The sequence below is a fragment of the Telopea speciosissima genome, chromosome 5 (genome assembly GCF_018873765.1).
Source record: "Telopea speciosissima isolate NSW1024214 ecotype Mountain lineage chromosome 5, Tspe_v1, whole genome shotgun sequence".
Classification (NCBI taxonomy): domain Eukaryota; kingdom Viridiplantae; phylum Streptophyta; class Magnoliopsida; order Proteales; family Proteaceae; genus Telopea; species Telopea speciosissima.
The window spans coordinates 12,483,424-12,510,703 of record NC_057920.1 but is presented as its reverse complement, the minus strand read 5'-3'; the positions used below and the strand labels follow the sequence as shown (position 1 = coordinate 12,510,703).

Sequence of the window (27,280 nt, the reverse complement as noted above, 5' to 3'; positions counted from 1 at the left end):
CTCTCTTGAGTCTCGAGTCTAGGCGGAATGAACTGGGTCGGAACGAAAGGTTAGCAGATAAGGATAGTACTTGAAGTGATAATTTTCCGCAAGGATAGATACCCTTAGGCCCTAATGAGAATATCGGGTCCCACATTCTCGTAGACAAAGAACTAAACTCTACAAGGGAATATCTACAAATGCACGACAGAAAATGGTTATGATCATGGATTGAGCTCCTCTCCAGGGAGCCCAGCATGCCAGGGAGCATCCACAGTTGGGTTGGATGCGCACATCCCTGAGCGTGTGCTCAAATATGTAAGGCACAGCCAATCCTTGGATGCCCGCTGAGCGCTGAACTCCTTGGATAGGTGCCAGATCCTATGATCATCTGATCATTGTGATCTTCCATAGATATCTCCTACGTAGAGAGAATTGTTGACGTTTCAACTCCTTGATGGGTCCCACACGAAGGTCTTGGCGGGGATCGGATGATTTGTGAAATAAGCTATAGTTTCTCAACTTCAGAAAGAATCATTGTTGAAAATCTTTACTCCATAGTAGATTTTTTCGTTAGCGTGATCCTAGAATTAAGTTGTCCTCTTTGAGTCTTGAGTTAAAGGTGTTCTCTTTGCCCTTTGTTATCTTGTATTTAATCTCTTATTTTAGCAATAAAATTCCTATATATTTTCAAGTTTATTTTTGAACTGCATCAGTTATTGATGTTGTTACAGTCACAAAAGTGGTGGAAATCCTTTGCGACGACCGTGTGAAGAAGCTGTAGAGGTTTTGGGAGAACAGAGAAGAAAGGTGGCAAAACTGATGCCGTGGCTTACAATACTCTGATTAGGTGATTTTGTAAAGTAGGGAAAGCAAAGGTTGGAGAGCAAGGCTGTCCTCTAAATGTGACCACATAGAATGAATTAACCCTGGTTTCTGCAAGTCTGGGAATTTGGATTCAGCTCTTGATTTGTTCCACGAGATGATAAGATATGGTATCAGCCTGATTACAATTACATATGATACATTGATCAGGGGCTTGTGTAGAGGGGGAGAATGGAAGATGGGTTTAAGATTTTGGAGCTAATGGAAGAGTTGGGGAGGGGAGGAGGGACCTGGGGTCAGACAAGTCCCCATAACAGCATCACCTACTTGGATGAAGCACTTGAATTTCTCACAAAAATGGTAAGCTCTTTTCCTAGAGCTGTCGATAGGAGCTTGAAGATAATTGCTTTCTACAAGGAGAGCAGTTTTGAAGAAGGAAAGTGGTTTCATGATCTGGTCAGGAAAAGTGGTATTCCCTGTTCTCTGGTGTATAGCCTCTTGATCAGTGGCCTATGCCAGAAAGGGATCATACGAGAAGCATTCAACCTGATTAATGGGATTGTTGGTCAAAGTTATTTTCCTGTTGCACCAATATTAATGCTCTCATCAGTGGATACTGTAGGAAAGGCAAAGTAGGTATTGCTTCAAAATCATGGAAAAGATGGCTGTGAGAGGATGCCTACCTTATTCAGGGAGCTACAATGCTCTGATTGATGCTCTATGTAGTAAGGGAGATACTGTGGGAGCTTTAGGGCTTCTTCAGCAAATGATAGAAAAGGGTATTGTTCTTGATATTTCTACATTGCACACTCCGTGCTGCTTTCTTTAATTCAAGTAACCACATGGATTGAAAATAATGATATAGTTCCAGACTTAATCAAGTGTTAGAGACCATTTTGCATTCAGTAGATGAATGGGCAGGAAAGAGCATCTGTAGGGTTTCGGGGAAAAAATGCCACCATTTGTATTTGCCTAAGTACTTTGTTATTCGGTTATCGGTAAAGTACTTTGTTGATCTCCTCATATAATCCTGCACATGTATGGAAGCAGTAAGAGGATGCGAAGGAGTGGCACTGCAGCAGAAAAACTGGAACTACTTTCGGTCGTCATCAGCAGTGACCAGGTCAGCCAACTTTATAAGAATCTTACAATTTGAAGTGAGTTCTGGAAAATCATTTGCAGTGTATGTACCAAAGTACGCTGTTGCAGCTCTTCCATGCAATCTCACACATTTGTGGAAGTGGTGGGAGAAAAGCTGAAAGAGTTGTCAAGAGGAACTAGACTTGGCGTGGCTGCCATCAACAGTGGTCAGTTAACTGGATGACACTCACATAACCAGGTTCTGAAATTCTGGAAATTTAGTCCAGCTTTAAAGAAGAATAAAATGATGACAGGTTCTTCTTACCTCCAACTGGTAGGGCATATTGCTGATGGCTAATGTGGAGATTTGGGAAGATTGTCAATACCCAAGAAGTGCAGAGACATAACAAACGTAACCACAGATAAACCAGATGACAAGAGAATGGTGCATACCCTCTTTACTTTGAAAATGTATTGGAGACAACTGCATGCCCTCATTGGGGTTTTACATTTAGGACATTGACACTATGATCAATAAAGAAAGGTGAATCCCGTTGAGCTTTGTAATTGGCACTTCATTGTCTTGGAAATGTGATTGAAGATAACCAATGGAAACAGTTCGTACATTACATTCACCTTCAGTAGTTCTTATCCCTTTTGATGCCGGTTCATCTTCACTAGTGCACAGCAATAAATGCAAGAAAATCCTTGCAAACCTACAAATGCAATTTTGCACGAACAATGAAAGTATTCTTCACCCATCCACCCCAATGAAAAAAATCCAAATCTAACAAATACGGACAAATGGGATCCACAAGACTGAGCATGCATCTCAATCCACAATGAAAACAGGGCCTTGAATTTCCCCTGGCATAGTATGGGAACTTGAAAAAGAGAAAGGCCCTTGTATCCATCATTGGCCTTCATGAGATGGACATCTGTGATAAGCCTACCCCATGTTCAGCTTTCGGAAATATACCAGAGAAATTTGGTATCTTATCAACATGTTTTAAAGCACGCTCAGCAATCTGCCGAGTTCGATAGTCTCCATGTTGGAATACATCAACCAGAGCAGTGCTCACATTAGGATCACCAGATATCTCAATTGCAATATCTTCAGTCCTCAGAATCCTCTCAACAGCCCAGACAGCTCGCTGACTCAAGATTTCCGTTTTTTTCTCAAGTAGTACATCGAGTATTGGCTTGATCCCCTCTACCTCACACAAAACCATCACCCCTTGCTCAATGTCGACCTCATCATCCAACAACGTGCAGAGTGCTGCAAGCGCTGCCTCGACCATCTTCTCATTTGTGTGGTCTAAACAAGCCACCAAATTTCCCACAGCTTGTCCTTCCAAAAGACAAAAGGTGTCCTTCAATGAACAAGTCCCATGGTGGAGACGACACAAGCCAGTGACCTCTGGAGGCTTGCTAAGACATGGAAAGATTGCAGCACAAAATCCAAGTTTTGGCAATTCTGGCAGTATTGTAAGGCGCTTGGACTCTTCCGAGAGGTTTTCTAAAGCCATGGCAGACACCATCTGTACTTTATCAAGCCCATTAGCCTGAAGCAGATCAGTGAACAATGCAGCAAGATTATGCTCACGAGCAAGAGCAAGAGCTCTGGGCTCATCGCCCAAGACAAATGTGAGCCTTGCCAAGACCTGCACAAGCCCTTCCAGATATGGTGTAACAAACCGGCTACCCCGGGTAGATCCTCGCCGGATACTGACAACTCTGGATATGACCAACTCAAAGGCACTTTCATCGAACAACTGTCTGGTTAGACCCAAGTCCCTCTCTGGAAGGTCAGCTAACAGACCAACGGCAGCTGCTTGCTCTTCTGCAATCCCATTGTTTTCTGAGATGATTTTGATCAGGCTACCAAGCTGACCAGCAGTACCACGAAAGGCATCAGGCAGCTCTTGACCCATATGGGGTGACAGGTTCTGTAAGAGTTTCAGCGAAGCCAAACGCAGGTCCTTCTGTGGAGCTTCAATGAACTGAATCAAACTGATGGTAGCACCAGAACTTTTAATGGCAGCCACTACGTTCAGAACTGTGGTGGGAGAATTAGTGAGCCCAACAAGGACCTGGAGAAGCTTGCACTCAATGGAAGGACCAGTGTTGCTAATGAGATGTAGCAGGTTATGGATTATGTCTTCTGAGACCAGTGTCTGATGGTCAGGCCCAATCAGAATGGAGTCGAAGTCATAGCCTGAGTTCACAATATTGGCTAGAACTGTTGCAGAAACCTCTTTCAGCCTCATGGGAAGTTGATTAGCACCAACAATGAAGAGGTCTTTGACAAGTGGAGGAAGAATCCCAACTTCTATAAGCATCTTAGCGCTTGAATCAGAAGATGATATCTGGTTCAGAGCCTTCAGGGCAGCTTCTCTTGATTGCATATTGCCGCTTCTCATAATATTGACCAATGATGATCCCACAGTTCGGGCCACAAGGACCTTCATGTCATTGCTCAGAACCAGATCACCAAGGAATGCAGCCATGGACAATTTTGTTTCAGAGGGACCTGTGGCAATTCCCATTGTGGTGAGGGAAAAGGAGTTGAATATGGAAGATGTAACTGTATTAATATCTTTAATGCATGATTTAAACTTAATTAGCATGATTTAAACTAAACTAATTAAGGGCAAGTGGTTCAATGTGTACTCCAAGAGTACTTCTGACCATTTAAATTTCGTGTTGCTACATTCCAAACCGATATTGATAAATCAGTAATATCCACCCATGGAAAGCAAGGTCAAGTTCTTTCTAGGGCTGCTAAGAAACTAATGTACAGAATAGGCAGTTTAAAAAGTAATCAGTAAAGGATGATAACTTGCATTACTCCAGACAAAACAGTGTCACTCTGTGGTTGCCATGGCTCTAATTGTTGTACGAGTATATTAGAGAAGAGACCAGCATACATTTGTGATGTCTATATGTAAAGCCTCTGAATGTAAATTTCATACTTTATGTTCAAGTAATTGAAGAACAAAGAAATTTCCAATTTTATTACAGAAAACATGGTGAAATTAAGTGGGTTCATCTGTAAGAGAGCCAAAGGCAAGGAAATAGAAAAGGTTAAAGATGGAAGAAGCACCTTCAAGGATACGCGTAAGAAGAGGTTGTAATCTACCATTTTCAGCCATCTGCCTCACATTTTTCTCACACTTTTCCAGATTCTCCAGGGTCTTTTCTGCTTTCTCAACAGTCAAAACATTCTCTGAGTTGCTGCTAGTCATCCCAACTAATATAAGAATTGCTCCATTGACAGAACCAATCTTTTCACACAGAACTTCAGATTTTGAGAGCTCATATAGCAAAGATACAGCCTCCTCCCTCTCCTTGGACAACTCATGAGACAAGAATTTAACAATTGTGCGCACGGTGTCTCCTTCAGCCATTACTTCCTGGAAAAGAAGAAAAGTTGTTGGGAAACTGAAACAACAAAATTTATGTCTGTGATAACGTAAGAAAATCTGAAAAAGAAACAAGCAACCAGCAGACAACCTTATTATCGGCATCCTCTTCTGCAACAATATGAAGAGTTACTAGAGTTTTACACCGCACTGTCCGACTACTGCTCTTCAACATGTCAACGATCATTGGCATCAGCCCTGTCGTTCGAACGACATGTTTATTGGATCTGCTTTTCTGGCAGATGTGCTGGATGTAGTTCAAGGCCTGAAGAATATCACGCTCTGAACTTCCCGGAGAGAGTGTCCTATGAGCAATATCAAGCAGGGCAGCTTCGTTCCGTGCATTCCATTCTTCAATTGTGTTTCGTAGAGCTATGCTGGGGTTCAGATCAGTGATTTTTAACTCTGTGTATGTCAATGGGCAGACAGGTTTCCTTCCACTATCCTTGCACTCCTTGAACCACCTTTCTATTGCTTCTCGCTCAAAAGTTTGTCCATTTTCTAAGGTAACAGGATCACGCATTACTTGTTTCGTGAGAGGACAAACAAATGCATCATAAATAGGCTCAATGTGTGTCCTTTCTAACTGGTAGCTATCATCAGACTGGCTACCAGGGTCAAAACTTTCATCCCAGCTGTCTGCCATTTCTTTTTGGAAAGCCTACAGGAAGAAATATAAAACCACATCGAGGTCAGATATGCTTGCAAATATTTCACATAGACCTATCAGTCAGTACCATAAGTCCATAACTATCACGCGTTTAGATGGTCCATTGCACTTGCTCTATCTCTGATCAGAATACCTATACAATAGAAAGATATAGATAGATCTAAATGGAGGGGCGAAGAGATTTTGACTTTTGTCATGTACAAGCAGATATACTAAGCAGGGATATAAAATATGGGACTCTAGCCTTTATGAGGACAAATACGGATAATTTGATTGGACTGCATACAATATCAAAGACTAAATCAACAACTCCAAACACTAAAATCATCCGTTTGGTCAAGGGATAGCTAAAATGAAACATGCTCCTATCAAAAGAAATTGTTTGTTCGGCAACAAAAGTCGCTATTTTATCCTAATTGAGAAGACAATGTTTCATAGCCATTAAAAGATTCCTTTACTTTAAACATGGAAAGATATTCTGCATTGCCTCAAAGGTGCCTACCTCACCCACTACCAGAAGACTCATTACTCATTAGATCAGATAAACCATTTCAAACACTGAATTGCAGCTCACGGTTAAATAATCAAAAGCAGAAGGAATTCAGGCAACTAATTAGAATTCAATTCGATCGGAAGATCAACAAGGAAATACTAATTTCGGTTTCAACCCAAAAATGTGCGATATTAAGGTTAATTAGAGCAAGTGTTGGAGAAGACTCATTAGATCAGATAAACTATTCCAAACACTGAATTGCAGCTCACGGTTAAATAATCAAAAGCAGAAGGAATTCAGGCAACTAATTGGAATTCAATTCCATAGGTTAAATGTGCGATATTAAGGTTAATTAGAGCTAGCGTTGGAGAATAACTGAAAAACAGAGAGGAATGATAGAAGGGTTATCGTAAAGGAGGAAGATGATATTGATGATGACGGCCATAATAATAACAATACTAAAAAGGAAGAAAGACAAAGCCAAAAATGCAGAAACCCTAGCGTTGCTTTTATCGCACTTCAGAATACAATAAATCAATTAAGACATGATGAGAAGACTCCGATGAAAATTAAGTATAAACTACCGAAGCATACCTTCCAATAATCTTCAAGTCAGCAGGGATGTTTAGGAGAACCCTTCTGGATCCATGAGGATTATTCGTCCGCCAAAACGGAATTCTCTTCGGGCAATAGAACGAAGAACCCACCCGAAGAACAGGGTACCGTGGAGAGAGTGATGGAGAATTTGGTTGACTGGGTTCGGGTAGGTTTTAGGGCTCCTGCTAATCTTCGATACCCAAAAGATGAGAACGATGAGGGCGAAGAGGAGAAGAACAAAAGCTGAAAGGTAACTGGGAATGTGACTGGAGATGAAAGCAATAAGAAATAGTAAAAGGAAATGAGCGAGAAACTGAGAACGTTTGACTCCAACCCCATGGTCATTCATTCGCTTGGACAGATAAGAGCAGAGAGAAAGAGAGATAACCCAAAGGTGGGGACGAAGAGTTTCGAAAGGGAACTGGGAATGTGACTAGAGATGAAAGCAATAGTAACAGTAAAAGGAAATGACAGAATCTCAGAAAGATTGACTGCAATCACATGGCTGGTTTGTGATTGTCTGAGCCGGGATCGAATCGGTTAATGCGGATGAATCGGCAATCCGTCTAAAAAATAGGGAAAATTTCCTAGATCTACTTAACAACAAAAAGATTTACAAAATTGCAATATATAAATTATGTTTTATAGTTACAAATTCCAATGTTGAAAAGATTTACCTAACTCCATCAAATTAAAAAAACTAAAATAAACAATCAAAAATACCCCCACAATCCACCTTCTTCTTTTTCTCACGAATTTTTTATTCAACCACTTCACAACCCCCGCCTTCCTTCTCTTTCATCTTTTATTTCAATCAAAATTGCTTTCGAGTTATTCATTGTGCTTCTCTCTCCCTTTCTCTTCTTCGTGCTCAATTGCTCCCTGGGTTAAATCTGCTGGAACATTGTGCTCGGCTTTCTTGAATTGGGTTGGCTTGGGAGATGAAAGCTTCAAATCGAATTCTTCTGTGGTGTGGAAGGTCTTGAACTGTGGGAAGAGAGATCGGTTTAAGTGAGGATGTTTCTATGGTATTAGAGTTGGGACAACTTTGCTGTCAACAATGGGTTTGAGGTCTTCCAAAGCTTTGCTACTCTGAACTAACTCTTTTTATAATTTACATATGGCCAAATATTTTAGAGACCTCAGAAATAAAAAGAAGAGATGGGGCGGTGAACAAGAATGATAAGTCAGAATTGTAACTTCTCAAAGCAGTATCAAATAAGGCTGAGATTTCACCAACGGAATCGCCTAGCTCTCTTGATGACTTTCAGGCAAGAAAATAATATTTTAATAGAGTTGAAAATGGTGCAATGTGTTGGTTGTAGGAAAAACTAAAAAACAGAATATGGAAAATGGTTCTTCAAATTTGAAAAACTAGAAATCGATTTTAAAATTTCAGAGAAATTAGTCTTTTAGTATCAAATTTGGAAAGAAACATAACTACTCTGAGGAAGATTAACAATTCAAGCAAACTGAAACTTGACAAAAAACCAGAGGTTTCGACCGTCTTAAAAAGCAAGGGAGAACTGAGGGAAGAAAAGAAGAGAATCAGAGAGAGTAATAAGAGGAGATCTGACTTGAGATGGAGTAGGAATAAAACTGAAACAAATTTGGACCCAGAACACTGTACGATAACTCTAGTAGTAGAAGAATGCAGAAATGTTCCTTAGTCATCGAAGAAGTTGTCAAGGATGAAAGACTCCAGCGGAAGTCGGGAAAGAGAGAGGGAGTGAGACTTGGTAAGTTACAAAGATGTTAGGGGAATTTTAAGAAATTCACTCAATTTTTTCTTATGGGTTGGGGTTTTTGTAAATCTTTTATATCTTAAACTTAATTAGTGTAAAATAAATTTAAAGTATGCCAGGCGGGTAAATCTTTTTTCTATCATGTAGATCTGAGCAATTGTCCCATCTAAATCCTATAAATGGTATCTCAAATCTGAAAACCCAACGATTCAGGTGAAAAAAATCTAGCACCAGTCAGACCGGATCAGAGCGTCCATAAGCGATATCTACAGAGATTAAGATTCACAAATGTCAATTCCAATCTTAATCGGTCGTGATCGTATCACTTCTAGACATTCTAATATGATTGATTCGACTGTGAACGTATCGCTTTCAGACGTTCTTATGTGACTAATTCTAGTTTTTGTTTTCTCATTGGATCACTAGGTTTTCTGATTTAAGATGCCAATTCTAGGATTATTGACACCGATTGCCAATTCATCCACACTAATAGATTCGATCCCCAATTAATCGGTCGATTCGACCAATCTAATTCCGATTTTTTAAACAATAACCCATGGTCATTCATTTACCTAGAGAGAGAGAGAGAGGTGTGGAGCCACCAGGGCTTAACCGGCTAATTCCAAGGATTCGACCAGAATCGGTGATCTAATACCAATTCCTATGAACATGGGTTGGAGTTAAACCCTAAAACATTTAAGGAAATAGATTTTCCAAAGCTGCTAGGGGAGTGTATGCTGGCACCCTCTCTCTATCTCTTTTCTCCTCACATGAAATGTCATCCCTGCTCTCCTATGTGTGAAACTATTTTTTTGCACCTCCTTGGTACACTCCCCTATGTCGCTTACTTAAGAATTTTGCCCCAACATTTAAATAAGATAAAGTATCTCTATTCATCCAAACAAAAAAGATAAAATACACACTTACAACATGTACTTCTTTTCCACCATTTTAATTTGTTTTTACTTTGCCTTTCCACTCAAAAATTTATAAAATAATTAACATTAATGATTTTTTTTTTTTTGGGGGTAGAATTAACATTAATGATTCTATTTAATGTTAAATTGAAATTAGTTAATAGTATTTACAAGAAAGTTAATTATCTTTTCCTTATTAGTACCAATTAGATTAATCTAATTTGAGTTTTCATTGTTCCTTTTCTTTTGACCGTTCAAATAAATGAAGAAGAAACATTGAACAGGAATTGTTTGACTAAAGCTGATTAACGTGTGTAATCTTATGGATTAGACACATCAAAATATGGTCAAGATATTTTTATTAGGAGATATCAATAAATGTGGAAAGTTTGAGGCAGAACGGATTGATCCAGAGGGGCTTCCAGATTCAGTATTTGTCTAGTTGACGTAATTAATTCTTTAAACCGCGTGGATTAAAGTCCTAGCTTTTACCAAACTGTGACTTAAACAACATAATTAGACAACTAAAGACAAGGACTATTATGGTTAGTTGAAAAGAGATACTAGACATCATTTTGTCAATGACTAGTGAACGGGAATCAGGTTTACTTGAATTGTTTAATCATTTTTTTTTTAATTAGAGGTTGAATCGATCATTTGGAAGAGAAAAAAAAAATAGGATACATTCCATTGAAGAGAAGCAAATGAAAAGATTTCATACAAATTCTCATAGAATTGAGAATGAAGTTTTCTTTCTATACATGTAAGTTTGTAAGATCATTAATTAATATTTGTATTCAATCTCTAAAAAAATCCCAATTGTTTCGAACTTCCAATCACTCCGATCGGACTTAGTTTCGTAACAGCTTTTAAAAACCAAAACTAGTACCAAACCGATAAGGAGTTCAGCTAGTTCAATCGGGTTGGTTTAATTTTTTACCCCTAGATAGGTGGATATAGGGGATCAGGATCGTCTCCAGGAGCAGGGAATGCCCAGGGCGCTGCCAACCGTTGGGCTGTGCTACACACATCTCTAGGCGTGCACCGAGATGTGTGCGGCATAACTTAACCACTGGATGCCCCCTGACAGCACCTTGGGTGCACGTCTCCCTGGAGACGAGCTAAATTTGGATATAGGGGTGTCAAAACCTAGCCTGAACTAGTGAAATCAGCCCGAACCAAACCAATATAGCCAAAACAGAATTGAACTGATCCTTATTGGATTAGTTTTGAGCTAGGTATTATTGCACACTTGAAACCAAAACCGAACCAAATTAAAACCGACTTAACCCTAAATTGAAACCGGGTGAAAACTAGACCAATTCGAAACCAAATCAATATAACCTGATAAGAATTTGATACCGGCCCGAAACTCATTTAAAAACACATTTTCCTCCCATAATTTTGCATATATATATATATATATATGTCAAACCGGACCAAAATATTAATATGTCAAACCGGACCAAAATTAAAATCAATACGATAACAAACAGATAAAAACTTGAAACCAAAGCTTTCCTTATTGTTTTGGTTGCGGATTTTTCCGTACCACTCTGAAATCGATTCAACCTAGACCAAAACTGGCCCAAACTAACTGATTAACAGTCCTAGCTGAATCCAAAGATTGCCAACTCACATGTCAAGTTTTAGCCAAATTAATAAATATTGTTTTGATAACAAAAACAAACAATTAACATATCTACGTTTACAAAGAGATGCATGAGCGATGAGACTCTGAGGGGTATGTCCTAAGGTATTCAGAAATATGAACTACAAAGAGTGTATGCACATAACAGAAGAAGTTAATTATGACATTACATGGAAGCATACAAGATTGAATTCGAAACTAAAATCTAACACATAATCAATCTAGACCATTCCTTAGATATCCAATGATCAGATTTATCATATTATTCTTTTGCACGATAAAATAAATGTCCATAATTGAAAATGGTTACAATTCATTTGTCACCATATATGGTGATAACAAATTTTCCCTTGTCTTTTGGTTATTCTTTGGAACAAATAATACCCAAAACAAGATGTAAGCAAACAAACAAAAAGTACCATTCAAAATATTCATTCATACCCAATTAATTTCTTTTTATTTGATAATCTCTTAGATGGGACCCCCTTTCCCCTTAATAATTAAACAGATCTCTAATCCTTCAACCATAGAACAATCATATTATCAATTATAAATAGCCCAAAACGTGTAGAATGGTCTGGCAGACCTTAAAAAGAATTAATTGTTACCTAGGTTACTATTATTCCATCTTTTGTAATTGTTGACTTTTCCTTCCCCTTTTGAAAATTTCAAGTTTTGCCATTAAATTGTTGGATCTCTATTCTTTCAAAAGGGGGACCATCCCCCATGAGACACAATTGTAACGTTTTTGGTAGACCATGATTTGAGCGCTATCATCTGGCTAGGGTTCATTAGAGTGTTGGGCACATGACAGGGATTCCCCATAGACAAGTTAATCATGGGAAAAGGTTGGTACGCTGCCAAGGTGTTTAGCATGTGTCATCTTCTCTCCTTTTTTAGAAAAGACTGCACTCCTATGATTGGTGTATGCCGTTAGCTTATCGAAAGCGGAGCACACACACACACAAGGTGCTCCCAACTGCCGAATATGCGATGAATGCCCTACTATGTCACAGGGGAGCCCCATCCGATGTTAGAGTACCTTGATACCTACCCACATCCTTAGCCAATACCTTCTTCATCTAAGTTAAACAAATTACACTTATACTCCTATCTTACCAATGAGGTTGACATAGAAGAGGTATCAATTAGTCACTCCATTAATTAATGTTGCTTGTTTGATAAGTTGTGATTTAAGAATAACTCTAATATATGATAAGTTATGAGAAAATCGTTTGAAGTGGTATAGATATGTGCAATGAAGACATTTGAGTGCTTCAGTACAAATGAGTGATTTGATTAAGACAAAATGAGCTAAAAGAACTAGGGATTAGCTGGCTACCATCAGCGATTTATTGAAATTTTTTCGCACATCTCAGCGCCAATGAACAGATTGACAAGAAAAGGAGGTAAGTTCGAAAGGTCAGAGGCATGTGAAAAGAGCTTTCAGGAATTGAGAGACCGATTGGTGACCGCTCCAATGGTAACCATCTCTGATGGCACAGGTGATATGGTTGTTTACATTGACGTATCAAAAATGGGTTTAGGCTATGTACTCATGCAAGGTTACAAAGTAGTTGCATAGGCTTCGGGGCAATTGAAGGACTATGAGAAGAACTACCCTACTCATGACTTGGAGTTAGCGGCAATTGTATTTGCATTGAAAATTTGGCATCATTATTTGTATGGAGAGAAAAGTGAAATCTTTAGTGACCATAAGAGTTTGAAGTATTTCTTTACTAAAAAAGACATCAATATGAGAAAAAAACGCTAGTTAGAATTAATGAAAGACTATGATTGCACCATACTGTATCACTCGGGCAAAGCTAATGTAGTTCCAGTGCTAACCATCCCCGATTTGGGATACTTTCTCGTGTGATTTTGGTAAAGGTCTAAGCACAAAAAAGAGAGACAATTAAGTTAGCTTTTCAACACAAAACGGTTCAGCGCAAACAGAGGTCAATTGACTGAGATATGCCCAATATGCTGGGCTATGGTCACTTTGCCAATGCACCAGAACCACTGGATTAATCGACGGATCCACTACCACCAATCACATCCACCGCACTTAGTGTCTGAACCATAATTTGGTTTTTGTTTCAAATGGTCTTGGACGTTGAGTTTCACTCATTCATGATATAAGCCTAAAATGACTCTAAAAGAAGCGGTGAAGAAAAACATGTATAATTTAGGCTAGTAACAAATGTAGTTTTAAATAAATTTAGTGATAGATAAAAAATAAAATAAAAAAATCATCTAACTGACATTATTTAACTGGGAGTTGCATTGAGTTTTGTACTTTTCTTTGATGAAACTGATCTGTCAATTGAATACCACAAAAAAAAAAAAAAAAAAAAAAAAAAAATAATACAGCACGTCATGTTCAAGGGTCCCAATTAGTATTCCTCATAGCAACTGATTTCTCTAGATAGAGCTCGTCATGGTGGATCCAATTTTAGTATTGGCACACGGTTTCGTTCACGGAGTCCATGTCGGTAGTGGTCACCGGTCACCATTGATATTGATATCGATATCAATATAGATCAATCGTATCAAGTTGGATCGAATGATTCCCCTTCTCCCAAGATTACAATAATTTTTGAGAAAATTGTCCAGATCTACTTAGATAAAAATATTAATTACAACTTAAGTGGGTTAAAAATATGTTTTATATCCACTAGTTTTGATTTTGAAAATATTTACTTAATCCCCAAGGTTATTAATTACTCATGGGTTTCAAGAATAAAATAAAATTGAATTTTCTAAAATACCACAATATTTTATCTTCTATTTTTTTTTTCTTTTTTTTTTCAATTCTTTCATTTTTAATCACATGTGGGACCCACCCCCTCCTCTTCCTCCTCCTCCTCCGTGGAAGGCCACTGCAACCTTGCACTCCAACCAGACCTGCTATCTCTTTTTGTGCTTAGCTACTAAGCACAAACCCCAGCTCTCGTGCTTCTCTCTCTGCCATTTTAAAAATCTGGGCTGTTACTCGAAGTTTACTCGAAGGGAGAAAGGGTTGGAACGATTCAGCAGGTTCCATCGTTGACTGTGATTTTACCTGAAGCAAAAACTCTGTCTTCCATCGATGCCGCACCATTTTCTCCCCAGATCTGAACCTTGTAATCATGTTTCAGCTGAAACGAAAGATCATTTTCTTCTATGGTAAGAACAAAATATAAATAAAAAAAAATTAAAATAAAGACAAAATTTAGGAACTTCCGAAGAATGTCCCTCATTTTTTTTTCCAGGGAACTTTCTATCTTTTGGCTTGTTGTATCATTGGATCATGAATGAATTAAGAGGAAAATCAGAATAAAAATAAATTTAAAATTAAAGTCCAGAATGGGTAAAAGGATTACTTTTTGAACACATTTTGAAGTTGAAGATGCCAACCCGAATTATCCACTTTATCCATCTCTTCCTTGAATCACTCTTCTTGTCTAGCGAATGCATCTGCTAAGCTTCAACTCTGTTTCCTAACATCAGAGGGATCCACATCATAGAAAACAGGAAGAACAGTCCAACCTATTTTTCTCCTGCTGCAATCCATCGTCTTCACCAGCTCATCGAGGCACCAACTTGAAGAAGCATAGTTGTTGGAGAAGACGACGATGGAAACCCTTGATTCTTCTATGGATTTCACCATGGCTGACTTCATACCCTCTGATTTTCTCCTGGAGTTCGTCATCATCGTAGGTTTGGTTGGAGTGCAAGTTTGCAGCGGCCTTCCAAGGAGGAGGAGGAGGAGGAGGAAGAGGAGGGGGTGGATCCCACATGTGATTAAAAATGAAAGAATTAAAAAAAAAAAAAAGAAGATAAAATATTGGGGTACTTTGGGAAATTCAATTTTGTTTTGTTCTTGGAACCCATGAGTAATTAATAACCTTGGGGATTAAGTAAATATTTTCAAAATCAAAACTAGTGGATGTAAAACATATTTTTAACTTACTTAAGTTGTAATTAATATTTTTATCTAGTAGATCTAAGCAAATTTTCCTTTTTTTTTTTACTATTTTTCCCTCACAATTTTATAAACTGGTCCAATTAGGATCAGCCGATATGCTATGGCCTATTAAGTTGCATGACTTTTTTTTTTTTTTTTTAAAAATTGCATGACCTGGTTTAGTTGCAGAATAAGCAACACTGTTGTTTAGTAGTTTTGTTTTAGGTAAAAGGTTCTTTGAAACGTTGGGTCAGGGTACATTACTACCATTGGTGTCTATTTCTCTCCTTCTCGCATGATGGCTAAAGGGAAGAGAAATAGCAATTTTCAAACCTAAGAAAGAAGTATTTATAATCATTATCGAACATGAATGTGTATAAACTGTTTAAGTTTCTTACTATATTTAGTCATGATATTTTTAGATGTGATTTTTATTTTAATTTTAAATTTAAGATATTTGAATACAAAATAAAGTAAAATTTTAATAGTAAAAAAATTATAATTTAAAGTTAATGACATAACCATAAACATAAACATGTGGAGTAATAATTACAAATTTTCTTTTTTAAGTTTGAAAATTTCACTTTTCTTACCTTTAATTCACCTTGCAATTAAATGAAACCGAAATGATTTTACTACCCTTCAATATGCCACACCATTTTGCCTTACCTTAGTAAATGCACTTCCATGTATGGTTTGAGGAATCAATACCAAATCAGACGATTCGCATTAGAATCAACAAACGACAATACTAATTGCGATGATCGTGTATTAGTGAAAAAAAAATTCAAAATTTGAAAAAAAAACACAGGAGTAAATTTATCCAATCCGGTCGATTCAGGCCATACGCTGCTTGCTCAGGGAACTTGGAGCAAGACCTCTAGACCAACCTAGCAAAGGACAAAATCAGTTGTCAAAATACGACAACTAATTTTGTCCATTTATTGGAAGTTTAGTAGAGGTCCCACATGATAGTGGTCCAAATATTCTTTTTGCTATTTAATTTTGATTTTTTTCCTGATTAAAGAAGGTGGACCATGCGATTTATTTAAATTATCTAAAGAAGTTTTCCAGCTGTTTATGAACTAGGAAGAAGGTGGCGTGAGCGAGACTGATCAAGTAAATAGCTTTGCCAACGAATGGATCAGAGAAAAGTCCAAAGCTTTTGTAAGGCCAATTCCATAATATAAAAGGCATACCTAGTGCATCGGGCTCCTGTCATTGTAGAATGTAGGAGACTTTGAGTGTTTTTAGGGATCGAGCTTTTCTACAACATGGGGTGAACTGGAAGATGTCTGATGCACCCCAAGAGCTCAACACTTGGCCGAGGTGATAATTGGATGGTAATATACGTACCATCGAGCTAGATGCACATGTGGTGGAGAGAAGGATTTCCAGCTCCCTGATGCGCAACCATCCTTGATAAGCACTTTAGCCACGTGTTGAGCTCTGGGATGTGCCGGCCGAAAATCTTCCATTGCACCCCTGCAGTGTAGAGGAGCCCAATCCATGTACTCAGTCAATCTCACCTAGGCACAACGGTAAAGATTACCAATCCGTGTTCTGTATCTGCTTTATGTATGTTTTCTTTTTTTTTTTGGCGTTTCGCACACATGAATAATGAATAACCTTCTTTCTACTTCCAAACAAAAAAAGGGGATAAAAATTGCCAGTTCGAATCGAAAACAGCATTAAATGCTGGTTGGCATATAATTAATTTGAGGGACCAACTTAGATTCCTAACAACAAGGAGTTTCAATTAAAACCTACCATTCACAGGCAGATAGAGATCTAATTGTAAGAAGGGTTGAATATTCCAAGAAGCAAATGGTGGTTGGGATGTTAGTTGCAGTGTTTTAAGAATCGGGATCAGAACGTCTGATTCTGGATTAGCCATGTCAGATCCCGGTTCTAGCCAATCTGGATCAATCGATTCCTATTGAATGCCTAGGATTAGGACACATTTTGACTGATTCCTGATCAACCTAGACCAATTCCAATTCGGGATCTTGATTCCATTATTTTAAACTTTGGTTAATTGTGTCCAAATTTTCATTTTTCCCAATGACAGTTTTATTAAACTTTAAATTGTGTTTAGTTATGGTGAAACCAATTCTAGCCAACTAGTTTATCCCTCTTGTCGTGGATGTAGTCAATCTTAGATGAACCACATATTTCATTGTGTTACGTCTGTGCGTGTGATTTGCCTTTGTTATCATTGTTATTCTACTGCGTTGTTAATTCAATTCCTATAACAAACATATATTATGCCCTCTAAGGTTAAGATTTAATTTCCTTTATCCTTTTTAAAATCCTTTTTTTTTTCTTTCCCATATGTAAGAATTTCTCAGCATTTCTATATTAAATGAAAAATCAATTTTTATTAAATGGTTAACAATGACAATCAGTGAAACAACCAATTATTCCAACAAAATTAGCCATACATCAGATTGCCTACTGAAGCCACGTTTGGGCTACTATGCATTTCTTATTTTTCTAAGACTGTAATTAGATACTGCCTCAAACCGAGTCTGTCACCCATTACATGACCTAGGTAGGTTCTTCGCTCCTGTTTCGAATTCCGCTGCCATTGCTATTAACTGCTTTCAATTTTTTCCATGAAACCCCACAATAGGGTTATTGAATTTTTGAAAAAATGAACAGATCATCAGAGATTAAAATCATTTGGATTTTATAATAGGCAATTTGTTGTGTGGAGTGTGTGGCGATCTAATGTCTCGTTCTCTCTTCTCTTGTGAGAGTAGTTTTGCAAACCTGCAAATATTAGAACAGATTTGTCACCCAACAACATTACTACAAAAGCAAGAACTTAATAAGAACTTAATAATCTATTATTAAGAAGCAGAGGCAGATTTGGTTTATACTGGATGAGAGCTTCTTCATTAGTTCCTTGACCTTTGACTGGTTCAGAGAGACCCGTCTGCAAGTTCACCCTTGAAACTTGTTTCTTTAACAAACTTTCTCCAACTTTCACTAGATCCTCCAAGTTCTCTTTGGTAGCTACATCGACCGAAGATACTGTCCCTCCAAGTGTATCATCCTGTATTAATTTTCACTCAAAGATTATTAAAATGATTTCAGAGAATATATATATGTGTGTGTGTTAGGGTTTCACAGAAGTTGGAAGTAATAATCCTACATTGGATGGGAATAGCTCGATATGATTGGGGCAGTAGAAACATGGCTGCAACCCGGGCAACAGCCAAGTTTTGTCCTTGGTTGCAACCATGTTCCTGTTGCCCCCAATAATAGGCATCACCTTAGAATAATTCCCTTCCCCTAAATATTTTTCAGGATTTCAAGTCAGTGCCCATGATTGGGGCAGTAAGAAGTAGGAACATAGCTGCAGCCCGGGCAGCAACCAAGTTTTGTTCCTCATTAATGACTAGCTTTTAAGGATGAGTTCTACCCAAGTTCCTAAATGATATCTAATGGTGTTCAATCAAAAACCCAGAGCTTCAGGGTGGAGAGGCCCTTCCAAGGTCATAAGCCAAACTACAGCACAATACCAGATTGATGTGTGACTAAACTCCCCTTCCATTCCTAACCTTGGAACGCATACACTACATCAATATCAAAGCCAGGTTATGGTAGGGCTTTCGTTTCCATGGTTATTTGAGACTTGCCTGAATTCGAATGTAGTTATCTTCACAGTTAAGAGCTTTAAAAACCACAGAAATGTGATAGTCCACCATGTCTCCACTCGAGTTAGTAAACACGTCCACTAATGGAGTTGAGCCACCATTGGTCAACCACCCCAAAATGCCCCACTTAGCAGAATCATTAGCATTATATTTCTCTTCAGTCTTTGCTGTACCAGTCCCTAAAGATATGACCAGAAATCTTGCATAATCCATTGGTTTTATGAGGAAGAAATCAGGATTTCCACTAAGAACCTCCCTTGTTATTTCACCCATAGCCACCAAAGCCTGAAATATGCACGGATTGATAAGATTAGGAGAAAACCAAAACAGAATACTAACTTCATTTTTAAGGATTCAAGATAAATACCGGATTATTAGCAGCCACACCACCATCAATGAGGTTGAATCTTCTCTCACTCCCATCAGAATTTACAGTTTTAAAGTAATGGGCAGGAAGATAAGTTGGTGCTGCTGAGGTACTGATGCAGATGTCTGAGAGTAAAGCATCCAAAGATGGTGTGTTCTTCACCTGAACCACAAAAAAACAATCATTCTGATTAATCTTTCCTTTGAAACAAAAATAGAATTGCAGAAACTCTCCAAAACCCAGAGAAGGTGTGAAGGAAAAAGTTCAAAGAGATAAAAATTAACCTCATAAGTGGAGAAGATGGCTGGTTGCATTTGTTTGATGTCAAATGTAGGGATAACCACATTAGTAAGTGTTTGATGTAATTGTGTGGTTCCTAGTTTTTCTTTGACAATATTATGAAGAGACTTGCCATCATATTTTGGTCCTGTCATTGTTTTGATCATCTTTGCAATAGGAGCAAATGGGCAGCTGTAATTCAGAACAGAAATTGGTCAATCACTACAGTACCTGAGCTTACAATATTAAAATCCCAAAAAAGATTATGCACACCAGATATGATGAGAAATTCCCCAGTTAAACTAAGGATATTAAACTCGGAATCGGGATCCAGGTCAGGTCAAACTGGTTTTTATCCAGCCAAAATGAGTTGGAATCGGCAGAAACCCTACAAACCCAGACTGGATTGGCCACTCCAGACCAGCAAGAAGGGATCTGGCTTCACCGACTCGGCCAATCCGATTCTTGAAACCCAGACTTAAAACATAATTAAACTGGTCAGCTAAACCAAATAAACAACATTATCTCATGTCACTGTATTTGACTTCAAGATTTTTCGAATTATCATTTATTCAGGAACCTGGCCTAAGATCTTAACAGTTGCCACATAATGGTTGGCTAGCTTAGGCTAAGGTTCACATACCAATTTGTGGTTTAAAAGGATTAAGCAGAAATTTCATCATGAATAGGACTTCCATTGATTTTTTACTCTTTTCCATGGAACCCAAAACAAGAAAACTACTACAGCTCTACTGAAGCAACCATCAACCAAGATAGAAACCCTTTTCAACTGAGAATTATACCTCATTTGTGGAAATATTTTAGGGCAGTTTTCCATGTAGAAGTCCTTGATATCTTTGGCAGAAAATAGAGGACGTTTCTTCTCATTGGGTGTAGTTAACATGGCAGTCACTAAACCACCTGTACTAGTTCCTGCAATAACATCAAAATAGTCTGCAAGTCTTGCATCCTCACCATCCAGAACCTGCAACAAGGAAAACCAATTAGAAGACATAGATCATAGATTAGAGCAGTGAAACAGGGAAATAATCAAGATTCTAAGCTTTTTGTGTCATTTGAAGCTTCAGCTATCCATTTACTTCCAGGTAAAACTACTAAAGAAATTTTTTGAGTAAATTCTATATATTTTATACCTGCAGTTGGGACTCCAAGAAACCAAGAATAATGCCAGGGATGATCCCTCTTATTCCACCACCATCGATACTGAGAATGGTGATTAGTTTTCCATATGTTGGGGGCCGTAAGCTTGACAGCGTTCTTTCCATGATGAAGAACTAAGATTAAAAGGGTAGAGAGAAGGTAACTGTTTGGTTTTTTGTCTGAAAGAGAGTTCTCTATAATTGTGGATGTGTCTTGAAGAGCTTATGAAGTTATGCCAGTGGTACTGAGTATTTATAATCTCTCTGGTCTTGTTTTCTACTTTTCTCCTTAAAATTTCCTCGTCTCATTTCCAAGAAAAAGTTATAGATAGGAATGTCTTGTCATCAAGCAAGGAAAGTTCAAAATTGATCTAACTCCCAAAAGTAAATTCTTGGTTCAAAGATGGCCATGTATCACTGTGTGTAAGACAAGGAGAATTGTCGGTAAGAAGAATTAGGTGGATCAACCAAGCCATTGGAACCCTCCCTGCCTTAAAATTCTTGATTTGTTAAATTTCACAGTCCAATTGAAAGTACTAGTTAAGTAAACTTTTTCACTGTGATAGGGAAAACTGTAAACTATGTAGAATTGTGATAGTGAAAGGTCAACAATGGCTCCTGCAACTTCCAACCACAAATTGTAGACCCTAGCCTCAAGTGGCATCACTTGACTAAGCAAATTAAATTGGAGGTCTCTGTTTCATAGCTTTCAGAAATCTGATGTCACAGCCAAAAATATCTGTGGAGCATTCAATAATATGGGACTACTTGTACCGTGCATTGAACAATATTGCTGGACAATTTAGAAAAGAGGGACATAACAACAATTGATTGATATAGACTTAATTATTTATTAATTGGATGCAATGAACACAAGGGTTCATTAGAAAAGAGGGATATCAGTGAACACATCTGTTTTCTTTTGTATTGGTTGTTTGATCTTCTCTTGAGAATAATTGTTCTTATGAAAGGTAGCTTGTTGATGTAAAAGTCAAAATATATCACACTGTAGGTCAAATTACGGCCCAGAGATCAAATCATGGCTCCCTAGGAAAACCAATTAGGGTATTGCACACCCTGGGTTATCCCATGGTGTCTCATGGGTGCCCCATTTAATTTTTAGGGTTTCCCATGGTCGTCCATAGGAACCCTGGTGCATCCCTATTAGGGTTTCTCCTTCCCTATTGTGTCTCATAAAATTTTTCATCACAACAGGGACAGAGAAAATCATCTCTAGTCCATCATATGGCAAGAGGGATCCATCCCATACTCGAATGCGCAACGAAAATTAATCGATTTGAGTTTCTTTCGTATCCCATAAATATTAATAATTAAATAATAGAAAGAATTAATAACGAATTGCTAACTTGGTGAGCCTCAAGTGCTGCTCCTCCAATAAACAATGGTTCTTCCTCCAATGAGTGCTCCAAGTGAACAGATCTGAACCTCCAAATGGCGCTACCAAGGTTTTTCAAGCCAATCTCAAATGCTCTCAAATTCTTCAGCACAGATCTAGGGTTTCACAAACCCTAACTCTCAATTGCAGTAGAGAGAAAATAGAAGAAGAAGAAGAGAGATCACAAGAGGGAGAGAGAGTGACCAGAACGCAGGAAAGAGGGGGCCAGGCTAAAACGTGGAGCACTGCCCCCTTCCTACGTTTTCTGGTCTTTATATAGAGCTAGGGTTTTAATTAATCTCTGGATGGATTACTTTAATCCCAGTGAGAGTCTGTCTGTCTCTCTCTCTCAGTTTGACAGTTCTGTTTAAACTCAAAGTGCTTCTAAAAGGGAAAGAAGCAGAATCTAATAGGGAAAGTATTAATTAGTTACTTTATTTAATATTTATGGATAATTACAATTAGTACCATATCCATTAATTAAATAAAGAACCAATTAAAATAGTAAATTCCAAATAACTCCCTATATGATAACAATTTACCATATACAACCCCCCCACTACTCAACACCATCATTATGGAATCTAGGGCATGTACACATGTACTGCCAAACCCCAATCCATAGTACATGTCCATATACGAGCGTCTGTGCATCTGATCGGATCCCGCAAAACTCGATAAAACACTTTGTTCAAATAATTATAAATAATCTATCATTTTATGTAAAATAGATTTTTGCAAAACCATTTCCAAAACGGCACTGGATCCAGATTCCGATCCGACCATACACAGATAGTCTCAATCTTGGTGTTCCCCAATCGAGCAGTGGTGACCATGTTGGATAACTCCTTCACTCACAAAGTGTTCACGTATTCCCAGAACACCGGCTTTGACTCGCTTGAGTCTCAATCATTGATGAACCAAAGAATGCGATCACACTTTGTAGTGACAGGGTTCCCTCAGGCACAGGGTGTCGGTGACACATGTCTATCCCGTCCTACATCTGGCAGTAATACATGAGGGAATCGACAAAGTAGATTATTCGCCAATACACACATCAAACATGTGAGCACTCGCATTCGTACCCTGACATCACATATCTAGGCATACCCAATGCGACTACCATATGATAAGGGTGTCCAACCCAAACCCTAGTCGTGACTATCATTTTAAGTAAAACTTACGGACACATAATGCTCAAAAAGTTTATCTCGCAAGTGACAATATTAAACTAAAATGTATAAATGTATAAAATGTATAAGGGTCAAAACTTTCATCCCAACTGTCTGCCATTTCTTTTTGGAAAGCCTACAAGAAGAAATATAAAACCACATCGAGGTCAGATATGCTTGCAAATATTTCACATAGACCTATCAGTCAGTACCATAAGTCCATAACTATCACGCGTTTAGATGGTCCATTGCACTTGCTCTATCTCTGATCAGAATACCTATACAATAGAAAGATATAGATAGATCTAAATGGAGGGGCGAAGAGATTTTGACTTTTGTCATGTACAAGCAGATATACTAAGCAGGGATATAAAATATGGGACTCTAGCCTTTATGAGGACAAATACGGATAATTTGATTGGACTGCATACAATATCAAAGACTTAATCAACAACTCCAAACACTAAAATCATCCGTTTGGTCAAGGGATAGCTAAAATGAAACATGCTCCTATCAAAAGAAATTGTTTGTTCGGCAACAAAAGTCGCTATTTTATCCTAATTGAGAAGACAATGTTTCATAGCCATTAAAAGATTCCTTTACTTTAAACATGGGAAGATATTCTGCATTGCCTCAAAGGTGCCTACCTCACCCACTACCAGAAGACTCATTACTCATTAGATCAGATAAACCATTTCAAACACTGAATTGCAGCTCACGGTTAAATAATCAAAAGCAGAAGGAATTCAGGCAACTAATTAGAATTCAATTCGATCGGAAGATCAACAAGGAAATACTAATTTCGGTTTCAACCCAAAAATGTGCGATATTAAGGTTAATTAGAGCTAGTGTTGGAGAAGACTCATTAGATCAGATAAACTATTCCAAACACTGAATTGCAGCTCACGGTTAAATAATCAAAAGCAGAAGGAATTCAGGCAACTAATTGGAATTCAATTCCATAGGTTAAATGTGCGATATTAAGGTTAATTAGAGCTAGCGTTGGAGAATAACTGAAAAACAGAGAGGAATGATAGAAGGGTTATCGTAAAGGAGGAAGATGATATTGATGATGACGGCCATAATAATAACAATACTAAAAAGGAAGAAAGACAAAGCCAAAAATGCAGAAACCCTAGCGTTGCTTTTATCGCACTTCAGAATACAATAAATCAATTAAGACATGATGAGAAGAATCCTATGAAAATTAAGTATAAACTACCGAAGCATACCTTCCAATAATCTTCAAGTCAGCAGGGATGTTTAGGAAAACCCTTCTGGATCCATGAGGATTATTCGTCCGCCAAAACGGAATTCTCTTCGGGCAATAGAACGAAGAACCCACCCGAAGAACAGGGTACCGTGGAGAGAGTGATGGAGAATTTGGTTGACTGGGTTCGGGTAGGTTTTAGGGCTTCTGCTAATCTTCGATACCCAAAAGATGAGAACGATGAGGGCGAAGAGGAGAAGAACAAAAGCTGAAAGGTAACTGGGAATGTGACTGGAGATGAAAGCAATAAGAAATAGTAAAAGGAAATGAGCGAGAAACTGAGAACGTTTGACTCCAACCCCATGGTCATTCATTCGCTTGGACAGATAAGAGCAGAGAGAAAGAGAGATAACCCAAAGGTGGGGACGAAGAGTTTCGAAAGGGAACTGGGAATGTGACTAGAGATGAAAGCAATAGTAACAGTAAAAGGAAATGACAGAATCTCAGAAAGATTGACTGCAATCACATGGCTGGTTTGTGATTGTCTGAGCCGGGATCGAATCGGTTAATGCGGATGAATCGGCAATCCGTCTAAAAAATAGGGAAAATTTCCTAGATCTACTTAACAACAAAAAGATTTACAAAATTGCAATATATAAATTATGTTTTATAGTTACAAATTCCAATGTTGAAAAGATTTACCTAACTCCATCAAATTAAAAAAACTAAAATAAACAACCGAAACTTCCCCCACAATCCACCTTCTTCTTTTTCTCACGAATTTTTTATTCAACCACTTCACAACCCCCGCCTTCCTTCTCTTTCATCTTTTATTTCAATCAAAATTGCTTTCGAGTTATTCATTGTGCCTCTCTCTCCCTTTCTCTTCTTCGTGCTCAATTGCTCCCTGGGTTTAATCTGCTGGAACATTGTGCTCGGTTTTCTTGAATTGGGTTGGCTTGGGAGATGAAAGCTTCAAATCGAATTCTTCTGTGGTGTGGAAGGTCTTGAACTGTGGGAAGAGAGATCGGTTTAAGTGAGGATGTTTCTATGGTATTAGAGTTGGGACAACTTTGCTGTCAACAATGGGTTTGAGGTCTTCCAAAGCTTTGCTACTCTGAACTAATTCTTTTTATAATTTACATATGGCCAAATATTTCAGAGACCTCAGAAATAAAAAGAAGAGATGGGGCGGTGAACAAGAATGATAAGTCAGAATTGTAACTTGTATCAAATAAGGCTGAGATTTCACCAACAGAATCGCCTAGCTCTCTTGATGACTTTCAGGCAAGAAAATAATATTTTAATAGAGTTGAAAATGGTGCAATGTGTTGGTTGTAGGAAAAACTAAAAAACAGAATATGGAAAATGGTTCTTCAAATTTGAAAAACTAGAAATCGATTTTAAAATTTCAGAGAAATTAGTCTTTTAGTATCAAATTTGGAAAGAAACATAACTACTCTGAGGAAGATTAACAGTTCAAGCAAACTGAAACTTGACAAAAAACAGAGGTTTCGACCGTCTTAAAAAGCAAGGGAGAACTGAGGGAAGAAAAGAATAGAATCAAGGAGAGAGTAATAAGAGGAGATCTGACTTGAGATGGAGTAGGAATAAAACTGAAACAAATTTGGACCCAGAACACTGTACGATAACTCTAGTAGTAGAAGAATGCAGAAATGTTCCTTAGTCATCGAAGAAGTTGTCAAGGATGAAAGACTCCAGCGGAAGTCGGGAAAGAGAGAGGGAGTGAGACTTGGTATGTTACAAAGATGTTAGGGGAATTTTAAGAAATTCACTCAATTTTTTCTTATGGGTTGGGGTTTTTGTAAATCTTTTCTATCTTAAACTTAATTAGTGTAAAATAAATTTAAAGTATGCCAGGCGGGTAAATCTTTTTTCTATCATGTAGATCTGAGCAAGTGTCCCATCTAAATCCTATAAATGGTATCTCAAATCTGAAAACCCAACGATTCAGGTGAAAAAATCTAGCACCAGTCAGACCGGATCAAAGCGTCCATAAGCGATATCGGCAAAGATTAAGATTCGCAAGTGTCAATTCCAATCTTAATCGGTCGTGATCGTATCACTTCTAGACATTCTAATATGATTGATTCGACTGTGAACGTATCGCTTTCGGACGTTCTTATGTGACTAATTCTAGTTTTTGTTTTCTCATTGGATCACTAGGTTTTCTCATTTAAGATGCCAATTCTAGGATTATTGACACCGATTGCCAATTCATCCACACTAATAGATTCGATCCCCAATTAATCGGTCGATTCGACCAATCTAATTCCGACATTTTAAACAATAACCCATGGTCATTCATTTACCCAGAGAGAGAGAGAGAGAGGTGTGGAGCCACCAGGGCTTAACCGGCTAATTCCAAGGATTCGACCAGAATCGGTGATCTAATACCAATTCCTATGAACATGGGTTGGAGTTAAACCCTAAAACATTTAAGGAAATAGATTCTCCAAAGCTGCTAGGGGAGTGTATGCTGGCACCCTCTCTCCATCTCTTTTCTCCCCACATGAAATGTCATCCCTGCTCTCCTATGTGTGAAACTATTTTTTTGCACCTCCTTGGTACACTCCCCTATGTCGCTTACTTAAGAATTTTGCCCCAACATTTATATAAGATAAAGTATCTCTATTCATCCAAACAAAAAAGATAAAATACACACTTACAACATGTACT

General features: G+C 38.0%; 2 protein-coding genes across 4 annotated transcripts; both read right to left on the bottom strand.

Moving 5' to 3' along the window:
• Nucleotides 1-2,500: 2,500 nt before the first annotated feature.
• Nucleotides 2,501-24,962, bottom strand: LOC122661634 (U-box domain-containing protein 44-like). 2 transcript variants are annotated; one of them, XM_043857092.1, is made up of 4 exons: nt 24,603-24,962; nt 5,401-5,970; nt 4,991-5,300; nt 2,501-4,417 (listed from the first exon to the last, which is right to left on the bottom strand). In XM_043857092.1, the coding sequence occupies exons 2-4, from the start codon at nt 5,953-5,955 to the stop codon at nt 2,808-2,810; spliced, it is 2,475 nt and encodes an 824-aa protein (XP_043713027.1). In that variant the 5' UTR covers nt 5,956-5,970; nt 24,603-24,962; the 3' UTR covers nt 2,501-2,807. The 2 variants fall into 2 exon arrangements, with proteins under 2 accessions (XP_043713027.1, XP_043713028.1); XM_043857093.1 differs by lacking the exon at nt 24,603-24,962 and adding an exon at nt 7,067-7,427.
• Nucleotides 18,005-26,928, bottom strand: LOC122661635 (patatin-like protein 2). Of its 2 annotated transcripts, none has more exons than XM_043857095.1 (7): nt 20,797-20,937; nt 20,446-20,627; nt 19,648-19,834; nt 19,364-19,525; nt 18,979-19,281; nt 18,217-18,392; nt 18,005-18,106 (listed from the first exon to the last, which is right to left on the bottom strand). In XM_043857095.1, exons 1-7 carry the CDS (start codon nt 20,926-20,928, stop codon nt 18,013-18,015), a joined length of 1,236 nt encoding a protein of 411 aa, XP_043713030.1. In that variant the 5' UTR covers nt 20,929-20,937; the 3' UTR covers nt 18,005-18,012. The 2 variants fall into 2 exon arrangements, with proteins under 2 accessions (XP_043713030.1, XP_043713029.1); XM_043857094.1 differs by adding an exon at nt 26,914-26,928 and having other exon boundaries at nt 18,059-18,392.
• Nucleotides 26,929-27,280: the final 352 nt, after the last annotated feature.

Bases quoted from the DNA above. Each gene is read 5' to 3' on its own strand.
- LOC122661634 (XM_043857092.1), bottom strand. From the start codon at position 5,955: ATGGCAGACAGCTGGGATGAAAGTTTTGACCCTGGTAGCCAGTCTGAT. The intron at 5,301-5,400 runs GTTGTCTGCTGG...CTTCTTTTCCAG, and splicing joins AAGAGGATGCCGATAATAAG to GAAGTAATGGCTGAAGGAGA. The intron at 4,418-4,990 runs GTGCTTCTTCCA...GAATTGCCACAG, and splicing joins TCTTACGCGTATCCTTGAAG to GTCCCTCTGAAACAAAATTG.
- LOC122661635 (XM_043857095.1), bottom strand. From the start codon at position 20,928: ATGGAAAGAACGCTGTCAAGCTTACGGCCCCCAACATATGGAAAACTA. The intron at 20,628-20,796 runs GTATAAAATATA...TCCTTGTTGCAG, and splicing joins TCTTGGAGTCCCAACTGCAG to GTTCTGGATGGTGAGGATGC. The intron at 18,393-18,978 runs GCAAGTCTCAAA...AAATTAATACAG, and splicing joins ATAACTACATTCGAATTCAG to GATGATACACTTGGAGGGAC.